Here is a 21,511-nt window from a genome sequence, read left to right as displayed (position 1 = left end):
GATACAAATGTAATATAGTTTGAACGTTTTAAATTCTCTCTTGAAACTAACTCAAATTTGAAACCCAAAATCTGCCTAGAAACCACCAACCCTAATCTAACTTGTTAGCGACAGCGTGTGTTTTGTAAACAACAGCGCCCTTAGAATAACTCTCCATAAACCTTTGACCTTTACCAATGTGTAACCATGACGTCGAGATAGCATTACATGTATGCCAGGGATGGGCATGAACCACGCCCACATTCAGTGGCAACGTTAAATGGCCGCCCTCCTGCTCCAACCGCGAGGGCTCCTATCTAGTCCTTGTGGCAAGTAAACACCACTGTGAGTTCATTTATGTCCCTGTGAGTCCCTTTGCTTTTTTCTAAGTCCCATTTTGTCGTGTTATTCGGTTTCAATTGCAGAATTTGAACATAGTAATAATAGAATCAAGTGGAAACTACCTTGGGAGTTATTCCCAACACTCCCAACATGTGTTATCAGTTTGCACCAACTTTTTAATGCGTCAAATTGTCAAATATTGACATGAAGACCAAAGATAAGGGTGTGGTGTGTGTGTGTGGATTGATGACAATGCAATAGTGACTTCCTGGTATTGGTAGTGATAAAACAAGTGCTCATCAAAAACATTATAATGCATTATACTGTGAAATAATTATATGAGGATGAAAGATAAGTGAATGGGGGCGTGCGCATGTGGTTGTACTTTGTTCTTGCCAGTAAACGAGAAAGTTTCTTCCAGTCAACAGCGGTTTGTTTCTCAGGAGTCACCACCATAAGCAAGTTGTGAGAGTTTGTTCGAAAATTCTTTTCCTTTGTTTTTGTTGAGGTAGTGGAAGTGCAACCATGGTCAGCCGCAACTTCAAGAATGTGCTGGTGGTGTCGCTGGGCTTCCTGTCGCTCTTCACGGCGTATGGCGGACTGCAGAGCCTCCAGGTAAAAATTTGATTGGCTCATTTTGTCTTGTATCTTCTTCATTTTCATCATCCATTTTTTTTGTTTACATTTTCAATGAAATTAGTCTTCCTAAAATGTTGTTCTGTTTTCTCACATACTGACAAATCTACTTTTGAGCTTTATTTGACTTCTAAATCACTTTTGCATTGCCGTCACGATTCATCTGTGTTCAATGACCACCATTGTGTAATCCTACAAGCGAGTCAAAATGTTTGCGTTTTGTGTCCAAGGGCCACATCAGATTTTTAAAGCTACATCATATTATGCGGCTTCCCTCTTCAGAGCAGCCTGAATGCGGAGGAGGGCATGGGTGTGACGTCTCTGAGCGTCATCTATGCGTCCATCATCATCTCCTCCATGTTCCTGCCTCCCATCATGATCAAGAACCTGGGCTGCAAATGGACCATCGTGGCCGGCATGGCCTGCTACGTCTCCTACTCCTTCGGGAACCTCCACCCGGGATGGTGAGGACCACGTGTAGTTGACGTGCTCTCCTCTACTTGCGTGGCTTTGGGAGGACATTGGCACTTTTTGAAAATTGTGATGATTCCTCAGGTACACGCTTATCCCCACCTCTGTGATCTTGGGCTTGGGGGGCTCCCCTCTGTGGTCGGCCAAGTGTACCTACCTCACCATCTCGGGCAACAGGCAGGCGGCCGTGGAGGGCAAGAAGGGTTCGGACGTCATCAACCAGTACTTTGGCATCTTCTTCTTCATCTTTCAGTCGTCGGCCGTGTGGGGGAACCTCATGTCCTCTCTCATCTTCGGGCAGGACACTAACATAGGTAACCACTGCACCTACCAGGAGCAGTTTGAATGATGAAAATGTGGCTGAATTGTCAATGATGTGTTGGCAGCCGACATTTCGGAAGAGCAGCTCCAGAGTTGCGGGGCCGCAGACTGCGGCCTGACCATCGCCTCTAACAGCACCACCAGCAGGCCGGAGCAGAAACTGGTGTGGACCCTGGTCGGATGCTACATTGGCGTCGGCGTGCTGGCCATTCTGATCGTGGCCGTGTTCCTGGACAACATCGACCAGGAGCAGGCCAGCCGTTTCCGCGGCAGCGGCGAGCCTTTCTGCCACACCTTCCTGGCCACTTTCCGTCTTCTGAAGGACTGGCGGATGCTCGTCCTCATCCCGCTCACCATGTACAGCGGCTTTGAGCAGAGCTTCCTCTCCGGCGAGTACACCAAGGTGAGCTTGCACTGCATCATCGCCGACGATGTAATAAAGGTCGTGTTGTTTTCAGAACTACGTGACGTGCGCCTTGGGTATTCACTACGTGGGCTTTGTGATGATGTGTTTCGGGGCATCCAATTCCCTTTGCTCCTTCCTTTTCGGACGACTGGCTCGCTACACCGGCAGGGCGGCGCTATTCTTACTGGGTAAAAGTCCCGCCGCTGCTGTTTTCTATGGACAATTCATCATGTTTTGTGTTTGATTTTCTTTTAGCGGCGGTGGCGAACTTCTCGTGCATCATTGGGCTGTTGTACTGGAGGCCTCATCCTACCCAGATGGTTGTCTTCTTTGTGTTTCCCGCCTTGTGGGGAATGGCGGACGCCATCTGGCAGACGCAGACCAACGGTCAGGAGATGCGACAAAAATTGGTGACTTGTTTTTTTTTTTGGCGTGCAGAGCCCTCGTATTCATTGTTGCTTTTGTCTTTGTTGTGGCGGCAGCGCTGTACGGCATCTTATTCCCCGCCGAGAAGGAGGCGGCCTTCGCCAACTACCGCATGTGGGAATCTCTGGGCTTTGTGATTGCATTTGCATACAGCACCTTTCTGTGTCTGGAGTACAAACTGTACATCCTGCTGGGAATGCTGCTGCTGACCGCCGTCACCTACCCGCTGGTGGAGTACCACGAGCACAAGAACCCCACCAAAGGCGAGGACGACCGACATGACAAGGAAGCCGTCGCCATGGATAACTGCAAAGTTTCCTGCCAGACCCGACTTTGAACAAACAAGCTGCTACCATCATCACAACAACAATAGCCCTAAGGTTGTTTTTTTGTTTTTAATTTTACTCATACAAACATCACCTGAACAAAGTTGATCTTAACCTTTTGTAAAGTAACAACTGTACGTACATTCTATACTTATTTTAAATTATTGTCTTAAATATCCAATGTTGTATCTTTTGCTAAGTTTGTGCATTACATAATATAAAGTTGGAAGACTAGCACGCGCCCATTGTCAGGGATAAAATGTGATTTGAGTCACCAGCTCAGTGGCCTCGTAGTAGAGTGTCCGCCCTGAGACTGGAAGGTTGTGGTTTCAAATCCCGGCCGGGTCATACCAAAGACCATAAAAATGGTACCCATTTCCTCTCTGCTCGGCACTCAGCATTAAGAGCTGGAAGTGGGGCGTTAGATCACCAAATGATTACCGAGCGCGGTATCGCTTCTGCTCACTGCTTCCCTCTTCCCCAAGGGATGAATCAAAATATGCTAAATGCAGCGGACAAATTTCACCACACCCAGGTGTGTGTGACGATGATCATTGGGGCTTTTGCTGTCCTCTTGTGGCCAAATGGTGCACTGCACATCTAGAGGCGGAGCTCATTATTAAAAAAAAAACACATAGTTGTCGTCTTGACGTAGCCCATAATAATAGGGGTAAGTATTAAATGCAATTAATGTTAAGTATTAAATCTGTCTCAATTGACTAAATCGTTTTAAAATTGGACATCATCTTCGTTGATTCTTGTGATTCTTGCGCATACCGTTAGAGAGAGCCAGCGTACCACCACAAGAATTGCTGCGCTTCACGTCTGTGATTGTGGAGATTCAATCTCGCGAGAGTCACATTGCGTTTCTTTTTAATCTGCACATCCAACATGGCTGACGCGTTGACGTTTCGTAGCAACGCGTTAAGGTGTCATGTTTACATCCGTGACGTACTGCCACTTTAAAAGAGCAAATCTCGCGAGACTCATTTTCTACCTGCGCCCAGCCCCTCCCTCCTCTGTCCTCCCCTCCCTCGACTTGATTGGCCGCGTTCGAAGTCCAATGTTTGGCCGAAGGGAGGAGGGAGCACCATCATCTCCGCCGCTAATTCCAGCCGCTCCTGTGAGGCTCCAATCCCGCTAAAGAGGCTTAGCCGTCGGTTGCGGCAGGGCATTTGGCGACTCGAACCGAAGTAGGACTCCTTTTTTCGAATTGTTCGACTGGAACGTTGAAGCGAAACCAACCTGGCTCTTGGCTCTCGTCCGCTGTCTCGTTTGTTCAGCTCGGCGTTGCAGTTCGGTTTGGTTTGGCGCGATGTCCGCCCGGGGCTCGGTGACACCGCTCGGGCGTTAATTGCTCAGCGACGGAATGTTTCATTCTTAACTCTTTGGATTCTCGCAGTTTACTTTGGACATTTTGCTACCTCCACAATGTGTTTTAACACCATTCCGCAGTTGAGGCTCGGTTGAGCGCGCCCCCCTTTTCGAAGTAACCCTCCAGACATTCCGAGCCATGGCCAAAAACCAGTCCGACACACCGGGCGGCGACGTGGGCCAAATGAGCGACGACGAGCTCCTTCGTGGCGGCAAAGAGGAGCTCCTTCGTCTGCTTCGCCGTGTCGACGGCGAGAAGATGAACCTGATGATTGAGCACGGCAACCTGAGGAAGGATATCAACCGGCGGCTGCAGGTGCACCTCCACGAGATCCGCAGCCTGAAGGAGATCAACCAGAAACTCCAAGACGATAACCAAGAGCTTCGGGAGCTTTGCTGCTTCCTGGACGACGACCGACAGAAGGGCAAGAAACTCTCCCGGGAGTGGCAGCGCTTTGGGCGCTACACGGCCAGCGCCATGTGGAAAGAGGTGGGCGCCTACATGCTGAAGCTCAAGGAGCTGGAGGCCAACCAGGAGACAGTTTTGCGGGAGAACACTGAGCTCAAGGAAATCATCCTCATGCTGGACGAGGAGAGGAATGGCGCGGGCTCCAGGAGTTCCATAGATAGCCAGTCCAGCCTGAGCAACATCAACGGAGGCACCGGTACTGTCCGGGACGTTGGGGATGGGAGCAGCACCTCCAGCGCTGGAAGCGCCGGGAGTCCGGACCACCACCACAATCACAGCCACAACCACGTCAACAAACCCGCTGCAGAGAGCACAAAGTTGGGCCAACCCATGCGGAGGTCCATGGACGACCTGTCGGTGCCGCACCATCACAGGAGCATCCCCAATGGACTCAATGGTGAGTGGACAACTTGTGTTCATCATGTTAATGTTAGTGACATTTAGTTGGACCTTCTCTGCCTCTTCTTCTCACTTCATGTTTTTGAGTAGAGCTCAGTGCTGCCCCACTGCTGTCATTTGCCTCCCCCCAAAAAACTGGTTAATGCGTAGTAAGCATGCGTGCGCTGACGGCGACAGCATATGCTGATCAAAATTGCTTTTAAGGATTATGGCGGTGGTTGGCGGGGGGCTACTTGGATTAACCCCACCACAAAGTCTTGATTGGGAAGATTAAATCCAACGCACTCGCACAGCATCCTTAAGTGGCCTCCCCCCCACCACTGCCTGTTTGGGTCAAACCCGTTTTGTTTACCTTCCTGTCATTTTTGAGCAATTGCAGCCAACAGCTTAAACTATAACAAACAAAACAAAAAGGTCAAAAAACTGATACAGGAAAGGGAAAAACAGGACATATGTCGATAAATTCAAAAATGATATCCAAAATATGCACGCTCAATTTCTGGAAGGGAAAATGGCAGCATCCCAGTTTTAAAGAACACAAGAGCTCGGGATGAAAGCGCCATCACGGACGGTTGGAATGACACTAAACCCAAACGATCTAGAACGCTCCTTCATCCCCTCTTGGCTTCTGTCTGCTTGCTAGTTTGTTTATTTATTTTAATTTCCCCCGCCGTCCTCTTTTCACATTTTAAAAGCGGCCGATTTCCGTTCCTGGAATTTTGACTGAAGGTAGCAACAAATAGGAAAAAAAAAAAAAAAAAGCATGCAAGCGTGCACCAGGGAGACCTTAATCCCCGGCGTATATACACACACACATTTTTAACGGTGTTTAGCTGTCTTTACGTAACCTCGGTATTATAGCCCCCCCCCCTCACCACTAAGCTGCTGTATGGCACATTGAATCAAGTGTGGATCACAGATCAGTTCCAATATTTGTTGTTGCCTTGCTGTTCAAGTAGCAGATGTTTGATAGTTTGGAGTCACAGTAACGTCTCCGCTAATTTACGTGATGACGTTTTGCGGACAAAAACGTGGGCAGATGCAAAAAGTTCACCCTACAAAAGTTTGCTTGCATCTTGAGTTAAAAAAAAATGTGTTGCGCAGTAGACAAGTGTGAGAATGGCACTCTGGCCTCATTGTGGGTGTTGGGATGGGACGGGGGAGTCAGGCGAGGGTCGGAGGGGGCGGGCGGGCTGGGAAATCTTAAAGGGCGGCTGGCTTGTCTGAAAAGAGGCTGGTGTCAGGGAGGCGGAGGTGAGGGGAGGGGGCCCTGCTGTCCACGTAATTGAATTTCTGTTGTGGCCCCTCCCGACACCCATTCCTTTGGCGTCCAGCCTGTGTGTTTTTATTGCATGGGGGGGGGGGTGTGTGTCTGTGTGCGAGTGGGCTAAGGAGAATTTTGTACTTCAAGTAACACATTTTGAGCCTGTAGCAAAACAATACTTGGCTGCTTTTGGATTCAACTTGTTTCTCTTTGATTCCAATGAACCTCGATCAACTTAATCAAGCGGGCTTTCCCATCTGAGCAAGCAGCCCGGGATGTCCGAGGTGCCGACCCGATTTCCACTTTGCCGTCTCTCCTTCGCCCTCAGGGAGCGACGTGACCTAAAAGCTCTCAATGAAACATCTCCCGGCCGCTCAGCAACGAGGCCGCTTTCGTGGCGTTGATCCAAATGAGTGCTTTGGTGTTCCCGAGTTGTTTCGGTTGGGGAGATTTTTGAGCATTTGGCTGCTGCGAGTGTGCCGTAAACGTAAAGAATAGGATGTTTGTGTCTGCGCGCAAGCCAGGTCGGGTTTCACCGGCGGACTCTGGCTTGCGTCGTGGCGTCCGGTGAGGCCCGGCTCGCTGATAAGGCGGAGAGCAACAACGGGAGTGCACACGCCCTCGCGAGGCAGGGGGAAACTCTCAGCTGTGTACTGTCAATGAAAAGCTGGCTCGGCAGGATGTCCCACATTCCTGCGGCAACAAAAGAGGAAGCCGTGTCATCCTGGCGGCGTGGTGGAAAGGAAAAAAAAAAAAAAGGAATGCGTGACCCGATTCACCATTTGCACTTTTTCTGGCTTTTATGATTAGGCCCCAAAAAATTAAAAATTAACATTACAAATGAGGGGAAGAGCTTTATGCAGTCCGTTTTAGAAGTAGTGCTTTGATGCCATTCTCAAGCATGTTTTGAAATGATTTCTTTTTTTCCCTATCACTTAACCTGACTTTCCAAAAGACATGACTCCCCTCCCTTGTCTCCATTCGTCTATGCGGATTCCCGTCAATCTGCCGTCTGATCCGCCTCATTCCCAAAAACCTCGCGCGAGAGATTTGGCTCTGCCGCTTGATGTTCTTCCCGGATTTCCAGCGGGAAAATGGCTTGTTCTCCAAGTTGCCGCTCTGCTTCCAATCAATTCCTGTGGCCTTGTTGCGGGTGGCAGCGGGGACTGGGGCCCGCTCCATCGCCAGGGCAACGGCGATGATCATTGGGGCGAGGGGCCCGCTTGGCCTCGGAATCACTGAAGCAGTAGTAAGGGTCGGGTCGGGTCGGGTCGGGTGGGGGAGGCCGACACGGAATGATGCCAGGCTCAGTTAGGTCAGCTCCTTGTTTTGCTGAAAGCTCTAAAAACAAACGGACGGGCCTTCGGGGCTCGGGTCATTCCCACCAGTCGCATCGCATGATGCGCAACTTTTCTCCTCATTAGTCGGGGAATGTAAATCAGGCCCGGTCGCTTCTTTTGTGCGGCGAATTGGCTGGCCGCTCTTTGACATGTTCTAAGATTAGAAGCATTCATGAAGCCTGCTCTTCTCGATCCTTTTCACTTTTGGCTGCTTTTTCTTCTTCTCTGGGTCGCCGTCCTGTCAGAAAGGTGCTCTTATTGATGTATGTGGTCAGCTTTTCAAAAATCTGATTAAGATGCAAACCTGACTTTGGGATAAGGTCGGCAAAGTCAAGCAGATGTTGTGACATCAGCAGTAATAAATAAAAAAAAATCCACCTGGGGTCCACGATCAGCACTTGTGTTGTGTCGACGCGACATGTCCTGTGACCTTGACCGGTCCCGAGCTGCCAAAAGTCAGCAACTCGGCGCCAGAGCCATTCCTCATCGGCGAGCCGGGAGTCGTTAGACATCCGTCTGGATTTTCTGCTTGTCAGCTTTCCGAGTCAGCAAATGTCTTCACCTTGCTTAACTGTCCACTAGTTAAGATTTTGTTGTTGTTGTTCAGGGTGGCCCCAGTACCAGTGGTTAGTTTGAGAAACATGTGTCGATGAGAACAAAGCAGCTTTTGGGCACTTTACGTAACCGCCGGCGAGCCCTCGTGATGGATGCGATGCGTTCTGAAGCATCTGGATCGAATTGTTCCTTTCTGGAACGGTTTCAGGTAACCTCGCCGCGCTCCTCGCGAGGCTAATTTCCTCCTTCGGGCCAAGCGCCAAAGACTGGACTGAGTTAGCCAGGGAAACAATGTTTCTGTTTTCATTTGGGGGTGTGTGTGTGTTTTGACTTTTTAACTTTATACATCCAAAAGACCGTCTCCGTTTCCAAGATCCAAGACTGGTGTGACGTTTAATTCTTCGCTCCCTGAAACAGTCGTTGCTGTCGGACAAGTGGCGCATAAGAACAGATTTTGTCATTCGATTAATCGGCATCAATTTTGGTCCTAGACCTCATCTTGTTGGCCGAGGGGGTTCATGATCAGATTTTCTCTCGCCCCCCCCTCCCACTTGTTGAATGTGAACCGAGCGGAGGTATTTTCCCATGCGGCGGGGGTCTTGGGTTACCATGCCGCCACCGACCCCCCATCATGGCCTACATTAAGGCAAGCAATGGACCATCTGCCGCCGGGGCCTATTGTCCGGACCCTTTCCACTCTTCCTCTTGTTTGGAGGCCTAACATCTCACCAAAACCATTTGAGCTTTAACGTGGCGGGTCAGTTCAGGACAGGACGCGGGCTTGGCTGCAATCCTTTTGAAATGCCGTCACAAAAAAAAAACGTATTAAGACCTCGCCACTTAACCGAGCCCCCGCAGATTACGCGGCGGTTTCGATCAGAGTTGTTATTTATTTGGACTGCGGCACGGCCGTGACAATCGTAAAGCGCTTATTTGACATGCAGATAAAGACGAGGGTTGGCACAACGGACGGCTGGCGTGTGTTTTATCTCTCGCCATCTGTTGGAATGCGTTTGCGTATTGACGCCGGCGGGCGGGCGGGCCCGCCACCCGGCCCGCTCGTGCCATTAGCTGCAACTCTGGAGATGTTCCTGAGTCTTCAACTTTGAAGAGTTGGCCGCCGCTCGGGCAGATGTTGCGCTCGTGTCTGATTACTCTCGGGTTGTATCGAGCCTGAGTCTTTCTGTCTGTTTGACTCCAGCGTGAACTCTGCACGCCAACGCTCGGCGCCCTCCGAAGCTTCTTTGATGATTCCGCCGCCGCGTACGATATTTGATCTGGATCTGAAATTAATTAACGGAGCCAAAAGTCGAGCCTACTATCTCGCCACCCGATCCTCGCCGACGAAAGGGAATCGAAGCGAGGATGCGGTCGCCCTTGGGCACGGTCGAGAGGTTGTTTTTATTTGAGTGGGAGGCCGCTGCCGTTAAAAGGATTTCGAGAGCGCGATTGGTATCTGTGCCCGACGCGCCCTGCCTTAAACCCCTTAAGGAGATAGAGCGCCGTTAAAGGGCACATTGATAAAAGTGCCCTTGTCGGGGGCGCCGCTCTCCTCAGAGAGCCAGATCCAAGGAGCTCCCCCTCTCTCTTTTGCCTGTTGCTAGGATACCGTGCCCATCTATTCAACATTATGGGGTGCGCTTCTTTTGCCCCTCCGTTCCCAGGCGCTATTATGGAAACCGCCGGTGTCATGTTTAAGCAATTCGGAATGTTTTGTCATTCTTCAACTTCTCCAAAGAGGAAAAAGTTTGAAGGCAAGTGCTAACGCTTTGCAGCTCTCCCGGGTCGGCGCAGATGACAAACGTTTAGATGCGGACGTCATCGCTAGCCGGCCGGAAAGTTGCGTTACCAAAAACTCGCCAAGTTCAGTCTTCAGTGACGATCGAAGCTCCGCCCCCCACCCCCACCCCCACCCCCCGACCCTTTGGTTATATTCAACACAGATGTGGTAAATAATGGAAAAGCTGAGTGAGGCGGATTTTTGCCAAGCCCGCACATCAGCGTTGTATCGTGTACCAGCGTCGAGGAAATGCATACAGAATGATGTCGGTCGGCCTAGAATTGCGGCGGTTACTTCTGATTTCACAAGCCAAAGTGCAATTCCATATCTGTAGTTTGGAAAACTACCTGCGGAGAGATAAAAAATGCAAACGACAGAGGTTTCATCCATTTTCCCCCCTCTTCCTGCATAAGCAAGAAGTAAATATTTCAACAGATGGATGCGTTTTATCTGCGGCCTTTAACTGCTCTTTCACACCATTGCGAGCACGCATGCATTTTTTAGCAGGGAGTCGGGCTCACGCACGTCGTACCGCCGATCGTCACGTCAGCCCAAAATAGAAAGCCGGCGAGTGACTTCACGCGGACTGACAGCGTCGAGTCGTGCAGTGATTGCATGCGGTGATTGCGCAACAGGACAAACACATCGCACACTCCCTCACATTCCAGTCCAATTCGTGCCCTTTTTTTCTTTTTTTTTTAAACCACGCCTTATCCGAGGCTTGCTCTTTTCCCGTCGGTGGTCTGACTTATTTACGGCGCCTTGTTGAGTTATAAGCCGCCACTCCTCGCCAAGTCATTATCGCAAGGCCTCGCTCGTTTTCGGCGTTCTGCTCGGAACCTTTTAAATTATCCCGGAAGCCCGCTGACAGGCAATCTGGAGCAAGGCGAGCGCGACACATTGTTGTTATATGACGTTGTAAAAAAAAAAAAGTGTTTGCAAGCAAATCACGTGTGTTGCCCGTGATTGTTGGACTTTCTTGTGTAGCAAACGTGACTCACATACAAAACATAACAAAGTAAATGTGTGTTTTTAAAAAATACATTTTTTTATTAAGTTGAACCAGATAGGTCCGGTTTGAGTTTTATTTAAGCTATTGTATGACAAAAAAAATGGAAACGCTTTGTTTTGCTGATGGCACATAAATTGGTATTAAAAAGGCACAGGTAGTACATTTCCGCACGGCAGGGGGCGTACGCGAGCCAACGGGTGCTGAAAGCTACCCCATTTGTTACTGGCGAATTAGACGAGACAATTGACGTCACAAACAAATCCAAAATGTGGTATTTTGCGTTATGTAGCTAAAAGTGAAGTAAATGAGGCGTTTTGGGAATTTAACGACGTAGCGAAGATGGACTATCCTCTGCTGTATGCTTTGGAAATGTTGGAAAAAGCTAGTAGGACTTGCAACAAAGTAACGGAGCGTTTTGGGGCGAAGGATAGACTTCGACATGTAAAGGTAAGACCACCAAATTCGTGCGTGCGTGCAATGCTAATGAGAAATGAACAGTAGCCAATTGAATAAGCTCCTCTTTTGGGTTTATGTATTTGTAAATCTGACTCTTACAACAAAAAAAAACTGGGGAGAACACGCAAACTCCTCCCTGAATTTCTGCCAGTGGGAAGCTAGGCGAGCTAGCATATGTTCCCCACGCTAATCTGCAGCTTTTATAGTAAGATGATTAGAGGATTGATAACCCTGCATTAAAAACAAAACAAAAAAATTGTCCACAGCCTGCACGGGTCCATTTAGCCTTCTTTGACTTCCCCCTTTATTCCAAACAAGCATGAATACAAGTGAAGGCTCAATACCGACCGAGGAGTCACAGGTTGGGCTCGGTACGACCCACTGAGTCCGAGCGAGACCACCTGCCGGCCCGCCGCCGGTTGAAGGTGTCCTCTCTGCTAATGCGAGCTGACGCAGCGTCTCGCCAAAGACATCTGGCAGACGATGGAGGCGAGGCCAACCCGAGTTTCAAAACTTAGTTTGCAATGCTAACCCTAGTTCCAAACCCTCATTTGAAACCCCCATGTATAAGGAAGAGGGACCCTCCCATCTGTGGTCTCTTCTCAAGGTTTCTCACTTCCCCTAGTCAGAGATTTGAGTTTTTTCTTGCCCTCATGGGAGTTTAAGACCAGGGGATGGCTGAGAATATTGTCATTGTATTGTCATTTGTCATTTTCACATGTCCTGAGTGTTGTTAGTCACCTAAATGTTGAACAGAGACTGTGATGTAACGAAGTCAGATTCCTTGTTTGGCACGCTCAAACAGGGCGAATAAATTCTTCTTGAATCTTGAATCTTGAATGCCAATGCAAGGACCAAATTGACAAAGTTTGCATGCAAGTCCGTCGCTGCCTATTTGGTAAAAAACAAACGCCCACCCGAAAGCGAGACTTGATGACTGCATGATGGGGTATCACTGAGCTCTGCTGTAATGAAATTAGCACTTGATGAGTTGCCATTAGAGTTTATGAGGTGTGTATGTGTGTGTGCGCGACGGCATCCCACTGAAGCTTTCTGTGGCATTGTTTCGGGGTGGGCCAACCATCTGGCTATAAACCTTTAGACCCACTCGCTAATGGGATTTGTCCCCCCTTTAGCGATGTGTGTGCGTGTATGGGTACCAGCTAGTAGCTACATGTCTGAGGTCTGACATTTAGGCGAGGCTTTTTAGATAGAAAAGTGACCGTAAGGCTTTTTTATTATTGTAAAATGATAGTGAGGCTTATATTATGCAAAAATGCACTGCGGCCACGTTATCGTAGAAAAGCTCGGCTGGCTGAAGACGATGCCAGTCCTGTCACCAGATCAGCGGCGATGGCCTAAATTTCCAAAATGTCTGTAAATGTCATCTTGGCCTCCAGGCTGCTTGATGAAGCCTGTTTTTTTTTTTTTTTTTTTTTTTCCCTTCCACCCCTTCCTTGAGTCAAGATCTCGATATGTCACTTCCACTCTGTAAGCTCAACAGTCAGCCGCCGCCGTTTCAGACTTGACTCGGAAAACAAGACCATTTTGAAAATGAAATCGCGTTACTTGGCAATTCTCTTTTGGCTCTGTTGGAATGTCACGAAAAACAAACGGTGACATGTGATTCCAAAGTGTGCGTGCGTTCAAACACCACAGGCGTCGGCGGTGACGGCAGCCGAGGCGACAGGGGAGTGACCCGTCAGCACGCGCGCGTCTGCCACGGCTATAAATAAAAGTCCCCGCGTGCTGCGCTGTGCTCGCCCGGAGTCGCTTGACAGACGTTTGTAAGTGAATTCGACTTAATAGACGGGAACAAGCGTCGCGGCGTCCCCGGTGACCTCGCTGCAAATTGAGTGAAGGGCGGCGGGGAGCGTAATTACGTCCTCCGTCGTGTCAGCGAGCCATTTGTTTGCAAGCGCCCTCTGGGGAGTCTCCACGAGGAAACAAACGTCATCATTGAATCAAATTTATAAAACTAATCATTAAAAGTTACATTTTACTTGAAATTTTTAGTAGGTTAAAGTATTTTTAATGCCGAGACCATTTTTTTTCGATTAAATCTAGTTAATCATTTGAACAGATCCATTTTTGACATCTTCAAAAAGATCCAATTTCAATGTTCAAATCTTTTGAGTGTGCCGACATCTTGAGCTAATTGTCCACACTGAGCACGCAAAGCGATCACAGGAGCTGCCGTGGAGCAGATGAAAGCGGACCCCTAAAAGCTCAGGGATCGTCCTTCTCAGCAGGCTACTAAAGAGCCTGAAGCTCTGACTGGAAAACAGAAAGAGGAGGACGACCCCCGAACCCTTTCACCTAGTGTCTTTGATCCCGCTCGCGCTGGCGTAGCGACGCTCCTTTTCCGCGTTTGTTATGAAAGGCTACGACTCGGCTCTTGACCCGCTTAAACGCCGTCCCGCCCGATGTCCTGTGGCTAAGAAGAGATTGCGCACTAAACGTAAACCAAATACAAAGTCAATGGCTGAGAAACACATGTCATATTTCACTTTTGACTTTCAACTTTGTAACTTTACTTCTAATCAGAAATGCGAGCATAGCGCCGTAGTGGAGATTCTGGTCGGATGAGAGAGAAAGTGGGTCACCGTCGCGCGCTGATGTGATTGAAAGTGATGTGTGGCGGGGATGGAGGTGCTGCTGGTGGTGGTGGTGGTGGTGGTGGGGTGTGTGACTCAATGTGAGTTCCGGTCAACAGCGGGTGGTGTCAACATTGCCGTGCTCCGCTGTTGCGCCTAAGTAACGAGCCCCCCTCCCCACGAAAAAAAAAAAAGAGCGGCTAATGAGTTTATTTTAAGCCCAGCCGCTGTCCGGCAAAATAAAAGAGCCTCTCATTACTGCATGGACCAGCGAGCGCTTTCAAAGTCCTCAAACTATAAAAGACGCCATTTCTTTTCGGTATAGTAGCCCCAATTTTTGTTCTTAATGACGATTTGGCCGGGTAAAATTGACCACCCATTTGCGGGAGGCCAAAAAAAGAGAAAGCCGTGACTGATTAGTACCGGGACCACTCGGACGCGATGCTAAAGTTTTCACTTCCTGTTTACATTCTTGCGGCCAATAAGAGACGAGCCTTCACCTTAATCGCTTTGAATGGGAGACCAAGGTCAGGTCGCTATCAGATGAGTCCAGATTAACGGGTTAACAAGGCGCAACCGGGAGATTAGCGGCCGCTCTGTGTACACAAAAGTAACTCGGGTTGATAGAGTGAGGGAGCCAACTTTTCCAACTTTAATCTAAATATATAAAACGTCAAATGCGCCCAAGAGAAGAACGTTGTCAGATGTCTCCTATCTGTCTTTGCACTCGGCAAACAAAAACAAGCGCATCCATCCCGACGCGTCTGACTCGGGCTTTGATGGCGCTGTAAATTAAACGCGGCTTTTTGGAGAACAGGCTCGGCGCCACCTACAGGGACCGGCGTGACGCGGCTCCTGTCCCCGGTTTGAACCCGGCAGTGACAAACAGAAGGCGGGAGGGAGGGAGGGAGGGAGGACGTCGGGTCAGACGGGGATAACACCAAGGGAATGTTTACGTTTAACAGCTGCTGCTTCTTTTGCCCATTGCAAAATGACTGCCTGAAAATGTTCAACTAATATCGGCAAAAACTAATGACAATACGTTGGGTGGCGTTTGCTTGACGCGACGTGAGCTCGTGACGTTTTGCCGCCTGGTTCTTTTCCGTCTTGACATCTTTTGAAATGCTAATGAGGTCTTTTCTTCTTTCGCTGCAGATCCCTCCTCCAACTACATCCGGCAACTGGAGACCAAAGTGCGGATCCTGGAGGACGATAACAACAAGCTACTGTCACAGGTGAGACATTGAGAATGGATAGTAAACGATCAATAATGGCGCTGTGAGGCCCTCACGGTGGAAACGAATGGCAAACTTCAGATGGGTCGGGCCCCTCGTTAGTGTCTTTCAAGTCAGTTTTTGGCACTCCAAGTGAAGATTTCGAGAGCGAGAAGGCGCTTGACGCTTTGAGCATTTTTGATTTGGACCGCGATATTGCAAAAATGGTCAAACGGAGGTCGAGCAAAAGATACGCCGGCGGCCCACGATTGAACTCTTCCAGAAGAAGCTTTTCAAATTTTTTTTTTCTTCCCCGCGTGTGTGCGTGTCGGTGTCGAGCCCAATGTTTAATTCATGGCGGAGGCTTCAATGGCGCGCGTCGGTTTGCTTGGCCCCTATGGCAAAAGCGCGAGCAGACGCTAAATGACAAAATCCGGCGGTGTTAACCTCCCGATGACTTCGCCCACGTTTGGAAGATGCCGGCGTTGAGGTGGGAGGGGGGGGGGGGGGGAGTTAAAGGGGTTCACGGCGAGGTCACGTCAGTCTGCGCGGAGACGCGAGGATCGCTCATTAGGTGTGACGACGGCGCGCTTGCCAAAATCTGACATCCCGACTCCAAATGATTTCACTGTCGTCGCCATTCTCTTAACGTGCTCAACAGTTTTGCCGTTTTTCCCCTTCTGCAGGCTCATAATCGTTATAGTTTGTCACAGATACAAATGAAGAAGGTAAACATCCGCTCAATTGTCTCCGGTGGTGGAACTCGACTCTTTTGTAGCTTCTGCAAATTGTAATCAATCTGTCAATCGTCAAATCAAAGAGAAATCCAATGAGCTTTTTGGGAGGGTCATGTTTCTGCTTTCAAGCTTGCGAGGGGCTGGAGCAAAGGCTACCATTAAAGTTGATCTTGTCTCGGCTTGCAGGTAGAGAGCCACGCATCCATAATGCACCCAGTGCTTTCCTTTCTTTCTGTTGAAAGTGTTTGACGACGGTGGGCCTCTTGGCCGCCCCACTTGTTGGACTTCCTGCTTGAAGGGAACAAAAAGTCTCTTATCAGAGGAATGCTGACCTTCCTGCCAACACTGTTAACGTGTTGCTATTAAGAGAGCAGGTGTACACGTTCCCACACGAGCAACTCTCAAATTGTTAGCCTATCCAGGGAAAGGAGGGAACAAGTCAGCGGACAACAAATGTGTAGATTGCTTGTAGATTTTGGCCTTGTTTTTGTCCATTTGGTGCATGTTCCGCTCTGGCTGTTTGCTTTGGCTCTGCGGGTTCAAACGCTTGTGCTTCTTCACTATTCATTCATATATTCCTCATGACAAAGCTCATCATCATCATCATCATGTTTGTGTGCTCAGTGCAATCCAGGTGACTTGCGAGCCCTCCGGAAAGGGATGACCCTGTACCACTCCGAGTCGCAGCTGTCCTCGCTGCCCCAACGCCAGGACGCCTTGCACAACATGGTCAGGACTGATGCACGCACTCGCTCTTGCTCTCACTCTTGCGCTCTCTCTCTCTCTCTCACTTACACTCACTCTTGCGCTCTCTCTCTCTCACTTACACTCACTCTTGCGCTCTCTCTCTCACTTACACTTACACTCACTCACTCACTCACTCACTCACTCACTCACTCACTCACTCACTCACTCACTCACTCACTCACTCACTCACTCACTCACTCACTCACTCACTCACTCACTCACTCACTCACTCACTCACTCACTCACTCACTCACACCTCAAGTGATATGTAATTGGTTCAAGCTGTAGGCTTACGCTAACGCTCTTGTTCAGGTCTCAGGTCGTCTCCCCACTAGCGAATCTTCTCCAGCCACGGGATATTTGTCATGCGCGCAGAAGCCCGAGGCTGTTGTGCATGCCATGAAGGTGAGCGGAAGGAAGGCATGGTCTGTGCTCTTTGCAAGTTTTCTTTGGCCTCAGCTCATGGGACTTTGTTGTGCCTTGCAGGTTCTGGAGGTCCATGAGAACTTGGACAAGCAAGTTCCTGAAGACTATGAGGATGACCTCAGTGAGAAAGAGAAGGCCATCGTCAGAGAGATGTGTAATGTACGTAATCTCTCTCATTTTTATGTCTGAAAGTGTACAAGAAAAGATACAATCTGGGCTGAGGGGAAAAAAAACAACTTTATTGTTTTTAATTGCAGGTGGTGTGGAGGAAGTTGGGTGACGCAGCCGGCTCTAAACTGTCCATTCGCCAGCATCTGTCCGGGAACCAGTTCAAGGGGCCTCTGTAGTGCCACACCAGGGGACGACTGACAATGTTTTACCAGGTAAGTCAATTGACTCTCTCTGTGTGTGTGTGTGTGTGTGTGTGTGTGTGTGTGTGTGTGTGTGTGTGTGTGTGTGTGTGTGTGTGTGTGTGTGTGTGTGTGTGTGTGTGTGTGTGTGTGTGTGTGTGTACGTGCGTACAAGCGCATGTGCACGCACACACGCACACTTAAAAAAGAGAAGAGAAAAAGGGGGGGAAGGTATGGGGAAAAATTTTTTCAAACAGCTCTATACAGGAAAATACTCATGACACTAAGTTTTGAATGCGAATTTTGCTCTTCCCCCTAGTGGCGCAGTCAATTGACATCGGGTTGTGGATGGAAGTTGCCAACGCTGCGTGGGTTCAAGCACAGGTGCCGGCAAGGATAGCAGCCACCTTACCTTTTTGATACGTCTCCTCAGAGTATACTTACGTTTTGACTGGAACGGGTTCTTGTTAGCTAATGCAATAAAAAGTTATCACTACAAGTCATCTAAGATTTAGGTGTAGCCTAACTTTGGAAATTGTAGTTAAAGTATGTAAATTTAGTCTAAAATGCTTTTGTTGTGTTAAGTCATGTGATCCACTGTGACTAAAGCCCCTATCCTCAGAGCAACGAATGTTGCAAACTTTGACAAGATTGTAACATTCGCTGCCCGCAGTGGGGAAGGGGGCTTCAGCACCTTTTGGACTCGTTAACAGTTAACATTGTACATTGTCTATGAAACAAACATGAACACAGCATTCTTAGGGTTTCACTTTTGGTTCTAACAGTGACTTTTTAGGACACAAGCCACACATTGTGAATACTATTTGTTAGCGTGTGGCCAATCTTTCTATCTTGAGGAATGATGAAATGAGCCCAATTGGATGCTGTGTGCATGCTCGACAATCACGTTCTCAGGTCGGTGTCGCGTTTGCTACAAGACTGTTGACGCTGTGCATGTTCTTGTTAACCTTTGGTGGTTCTGACCAGCGTCTCAGTCTGTTAGCTGTCAAATCTTTAAGGGATGCTTTTCTTATTCAGGCAATTTTCAGCAGTAAATAGTTCACATTTTGTCTTCAACGGATTTTCATGTACAATGAATCCCCTGGGGCTCAATAAAAGTATCTATCTACTCAGCTATCTCTGTTCAATCAAATCCACCTTTCAAAACATTTGATTTTTTTTTTTTTACATCAACTCAAAATGACATCACATGACCTCGGGACTCGGGTAAATGACCAATCACAGCTCCGCTTACAAATGTCACGAGCCACAATTGGTCATTTCCTGCTCCCCTGAGTCCGTGATGTCATTTTCAGTCAACAGCAAGAGGCAAACTATGTTTTACTGCTGAAAATGGCTAAATAAATAAAGCATCCCTTGAACAAAATCTCTTCTTGATGTCAGAAACAAGAGTTGTGCAATGATACGGCAAAAACAACCCCAAACATTTGCACTGTTCATTCTAAGCAAGCAGTATTAGGGCCACACTCCTAATAAAAAAACAAAAGCATTAGCAAACAATTGTGATTGTTGGCAACGGTAGAAAACTAAGTTGATGCCCAAGGTCGCAAATGTTGGCAAAACCTTGTTTTCTTCACAAACACTCACAATTGTTCACTGTACAACATACTGAACAGATGAAGTCAATTTTACTGCTTTTCTTTTAAATAAAGTCTTCAGTATTATAAATGTTTAAATAAAGTGATTAGCCAATTTTTTTTTCTCCTTCAGTGTGGCCCTAATATGAATGTTGAGTAAAAAAAGTGTCCTTTTTTTTCTAGTAAGTGATTGGAAGCCATGATTCTCTTGTCAAAAAATGTACATAGACATTTGGACTTGTGTTTTAAATTTGGAACACTAGACAGCGCTGACACTCACTAGCATGACCGTAATGTCGTCAACGTCTTCCTGTCCTTCTCAACGCAACTGAGCGGATCGCAGCTGGCTGACTAGGCCATGTTTAGAATCAGAAGAGAAAATAAAACCAATTGTTGATTGAACAGTGCTCCTGTTTGCTTCATTTTTGCACCGACACTGCCCCCTTGTGGCAACACCAGAAACGTTTGGGCTACAGTTATTTCACAATGGCAAAATAAAACACAACAAGCCATCTCTGATACCAATTTTGAAATTTTTGGGATAAACTCTCACTATTCGCACGTTGTACAATTTGTGGCTAGTGGACACACTACTACAGTATTCCTGTAACAAAAAAAGCAAATGATTTTTCCCTAAATGCCAATTAGACACAAACCCAAAGGTGAGGGCGAGAAGCAGAACCATGCCTTGCTAACTTAAGGCACAGAAAGGCAGAAAATTCCACCATGTCAACAACACGCTCAAAAAAATTAGACCGGCTCTATCGGCTGAAATTCACCTCATATCTCATTTCATCTCATCCATCCGCCGCGGTTCATGGGCATGCCAGGTGGCGGGGGCAGGGGCACCTGTGGTTGGCCTTGTGGCACGGGAGGGGGCGGGTACCCGGCAGGGGGGAGGCCAATGGGTGGGGGTACATGGGTGGGTGGCATGTGTGGCGGGGGAGGAAAATTGGTGTAGCCCGGGGGCGGGTAGCTGGGAGGCATTGTGGGCGGCGGGTAGCCCGCAGGTGGAGGATGGGTCGGTGGCGGGGCGCTGGGCGGGGGGTACACGTGGTAGGGTGGCATAGGGGGGGCATAGGTTGGTGGCATGGGGGGGGCATAGGCGGGCGCCTCCGTCTTCATCATGGACTGCAGGCTCTGGTAGCCCTCGCCCGACATGTACGAGCTGGTGGTGGACATGACGTAGTTGGAGGGCGGCGGCGGAGGTGGCCGGTGTGGCAGGGGAGGGGGCGCGTGGGGTTGGTTGGGCGGTGGCGCGTGAGGTGGCGGCGGTGCTGCTTCGCTTGGGGCTTCCACTTCGGCGGGCGGGGCAGGGGCAGCGGGTTTGCGCTCTACAACAGACAAAAGGAGGAAAAGATGTTGTATCTTACAAACTTCAACATAAAAATTTTGATGGAAAACTTCGTTGATTGCATACCCGGTGGCGGCGGCGGTTGTGAAGTGGGCAACGGCGGCATGGGGCTCTCCAGTCGAGGAATCTTTGATCCAGCTTGTTCTGAAGATGAAAGAACATTAAACATGTTCAAATATTCAAAATGGATATTCAGGGTGCGCGTCTGTGTCCGTGTGTACCTGAGGGCTTTGCTTCTTCCTTGGGGGAGGTCTGCGGGGAGAAAGATTTTAGTGGCCTGCGGCAGCAGAGGGATGCAAATGAGGCGCCGGCCGGCTCGCTCACATGTGTCCGTTTGAGTTGTCGCGCTGGGCTCCCGCCTTGCGGGGACGCTTTCTTGGCCGGGGGCGGAGGCGGCGGAGGGTTGGCGGCTGATGGCGGCGCCGGAGGGGTGGGAGTCAGGACGGGCGCGGCGGGCGCCCGCTCCTTATCCTGCATCTGCTGGGGGATGGGCTTATTGCCGTGGGAGTACAAGTCCAGGATCTGATGGCAGATGTCTAACGCGCAAAAACATTTTTAGCCTCCCTGGAAAAGCGTCAGTCCGTGTCAACGACCTTGCGCCTTTACCTTCGAGGAGCTCAACGGGGACGTCTTGGACAAACTGCTCCCACCAGCGGCGCGACGATTGCTTTGCCGTCCACTCCTGGAGGTCGAACTTGCACAGGCGGCCCGCCAGATACATGACGGCCACGGCGATGATCTCCGGCTCCCATTGCAGCGACAGCATGGTGCACAGGCTGTTGGGTCGAACGGTGAACAGTTACTGCAGATCAACACAATGTCTTTTGTTTCCAAAGGTCACAAGGTGACGAGAGCCTCACCTGTCGTTGACGAAGGTCCAAGCCATCTGGAGCACCTTGCACACTTTATTCTTCTCCCCTTTACCGACGCAA

At 49.1% G+C, this 21,511-nt stretch overlaps 3 protein-coding genes across 10 annotated transcripts in view; 2 read left to right on the top strand and 1 right to left on the bottom strand.

The window, feature by feature from the left end:
• The first annotated feature begins 240 nt into the window (after positions 1–240).
• On the top strand, positions 241–3,141 carry unc93a (unc-93 homolog A). Of its 4 annotated transcripts, none has more exons than XM_085937861.1 (8): positions 241–344; positions 834–936; positions 1,240–1,421; positions 1,513–1,742; positions 1,815–2,152; positions 2,208–2,343; positions 2,411–2,542; positions 2,638–3,141. In XM_085937861.1, exons 1-8 carry the CDS (start codon positions 337–339, stop codon positions 2,916–2,918), a joined length of 1,410 nt encoding a protein of 469 aa, XP_085793987.1. In that variant the 5' UTR covers positions 241–336; the 3' UTR covers positions 2,919–3,141. The 4 variants fall into 4 exon arrangements, with proteins under 4 accessions (XP_085793987.1, XP_085793990.1, XP_085793989.1 ...); XM_085937864.1 differs by having other exon boundaries at positions 2,411–2,565; positions 2,638–2,873; XM_085937863.1 differs by having other exon boundaries at positions 249–324; positions 830–936.
• Positions 3,142–3,986: 845 nt separating this feature from the next.
• Positions 3,987–19,627, top strand: ccdc85cb (coiled-coil domain containing 85C, b). Of its 2 annotated transcripts, XM_085938026.1 has the most exons (8): positions 3,987–5,147; positions 15,309–15,388; positions 16,054–16,095; positions 16,729–16,833; positions 17,164–17,256; positions 17,338–17,436; positions 17,535–17,660; positions 17,947–19,627. In XM_085938026.1, exons 1-7 carry the CDS (start codon positions 4,421–4,423, stop codon positions 17,622–17,624), a joined length of 1,236 nt encoding a protein of 411 aa, XP_085794152.1. In that variant the 5' UTR covers positions 3,987–4,420; the 3' UTR covers positions 17,625–17,660; positions 17,947–19,627. The 2 variants fall into 2 exon arrangements, with proteins under 2 accessions (XP_085794152.1, XP_085794153.1); XM_085938027.1 differs by lacking the exon at positions 16,054–16,095.
• The window catches only part of ccnk (cyclin K), a 39,728-nt gene continuing 35,712 nt past the window's right edge, over positions 17,496–21,511 (bottom strand). For all 4 annotated transcript variants that reach the window (XM_085938020.1, XM_085938021.1, XM_085938018.1 and 1 more), the window contains 6 exons: positions 21,440–21,497; positions 21,186–21,355; positions 20,904–21,115; positions 20,801–20,831; positions 20,646–20,723; positions 17,496–20,559 (listed from right to left, as the gene is read on the bottom strand). In XM_085938020.1, coding sequence (XP_085794146.1) covers positions 20,018–20,559; positions 20,646–20,723; positions 20,801–20,831; positions 20,904–21,115; positions 21,186–21,355; positions 21,440–21,497 — 1,091 coding nt within the window. In that variant the 3' untranslated portion in view covers positions 17,496–20,017. The remainder of the gene's footprint in view (positions 20,560–20,645; positions 20,724–20,800; positions 20,832–20,903; positions 21,116–21,185; positions 21,356–21,439; positions 21,498–21,511) is intronic.

Source organism: Syngnathus leptorhynchus, chromosome 18 (assembly GCF_054491065.1).
Source record: "Syngnathus leptorhynchus isolate UIUO chromosome 18, UIUO_Slep, whole genome shotgun sequence".
In the NCBI taxonomy this organism is placed as follows: Eukaryota; Metazoa; Chordata; class Actinopteri; order Syngnathiformes; family Syngnathidae; genus Syngnathus; species Syngnathus leptorhynchus.
The sequence above is the reverse complement of the archived record's forward strand: the minus strand, read 5'-3'. Positions and strand labels throughout refer to the sequence as shown.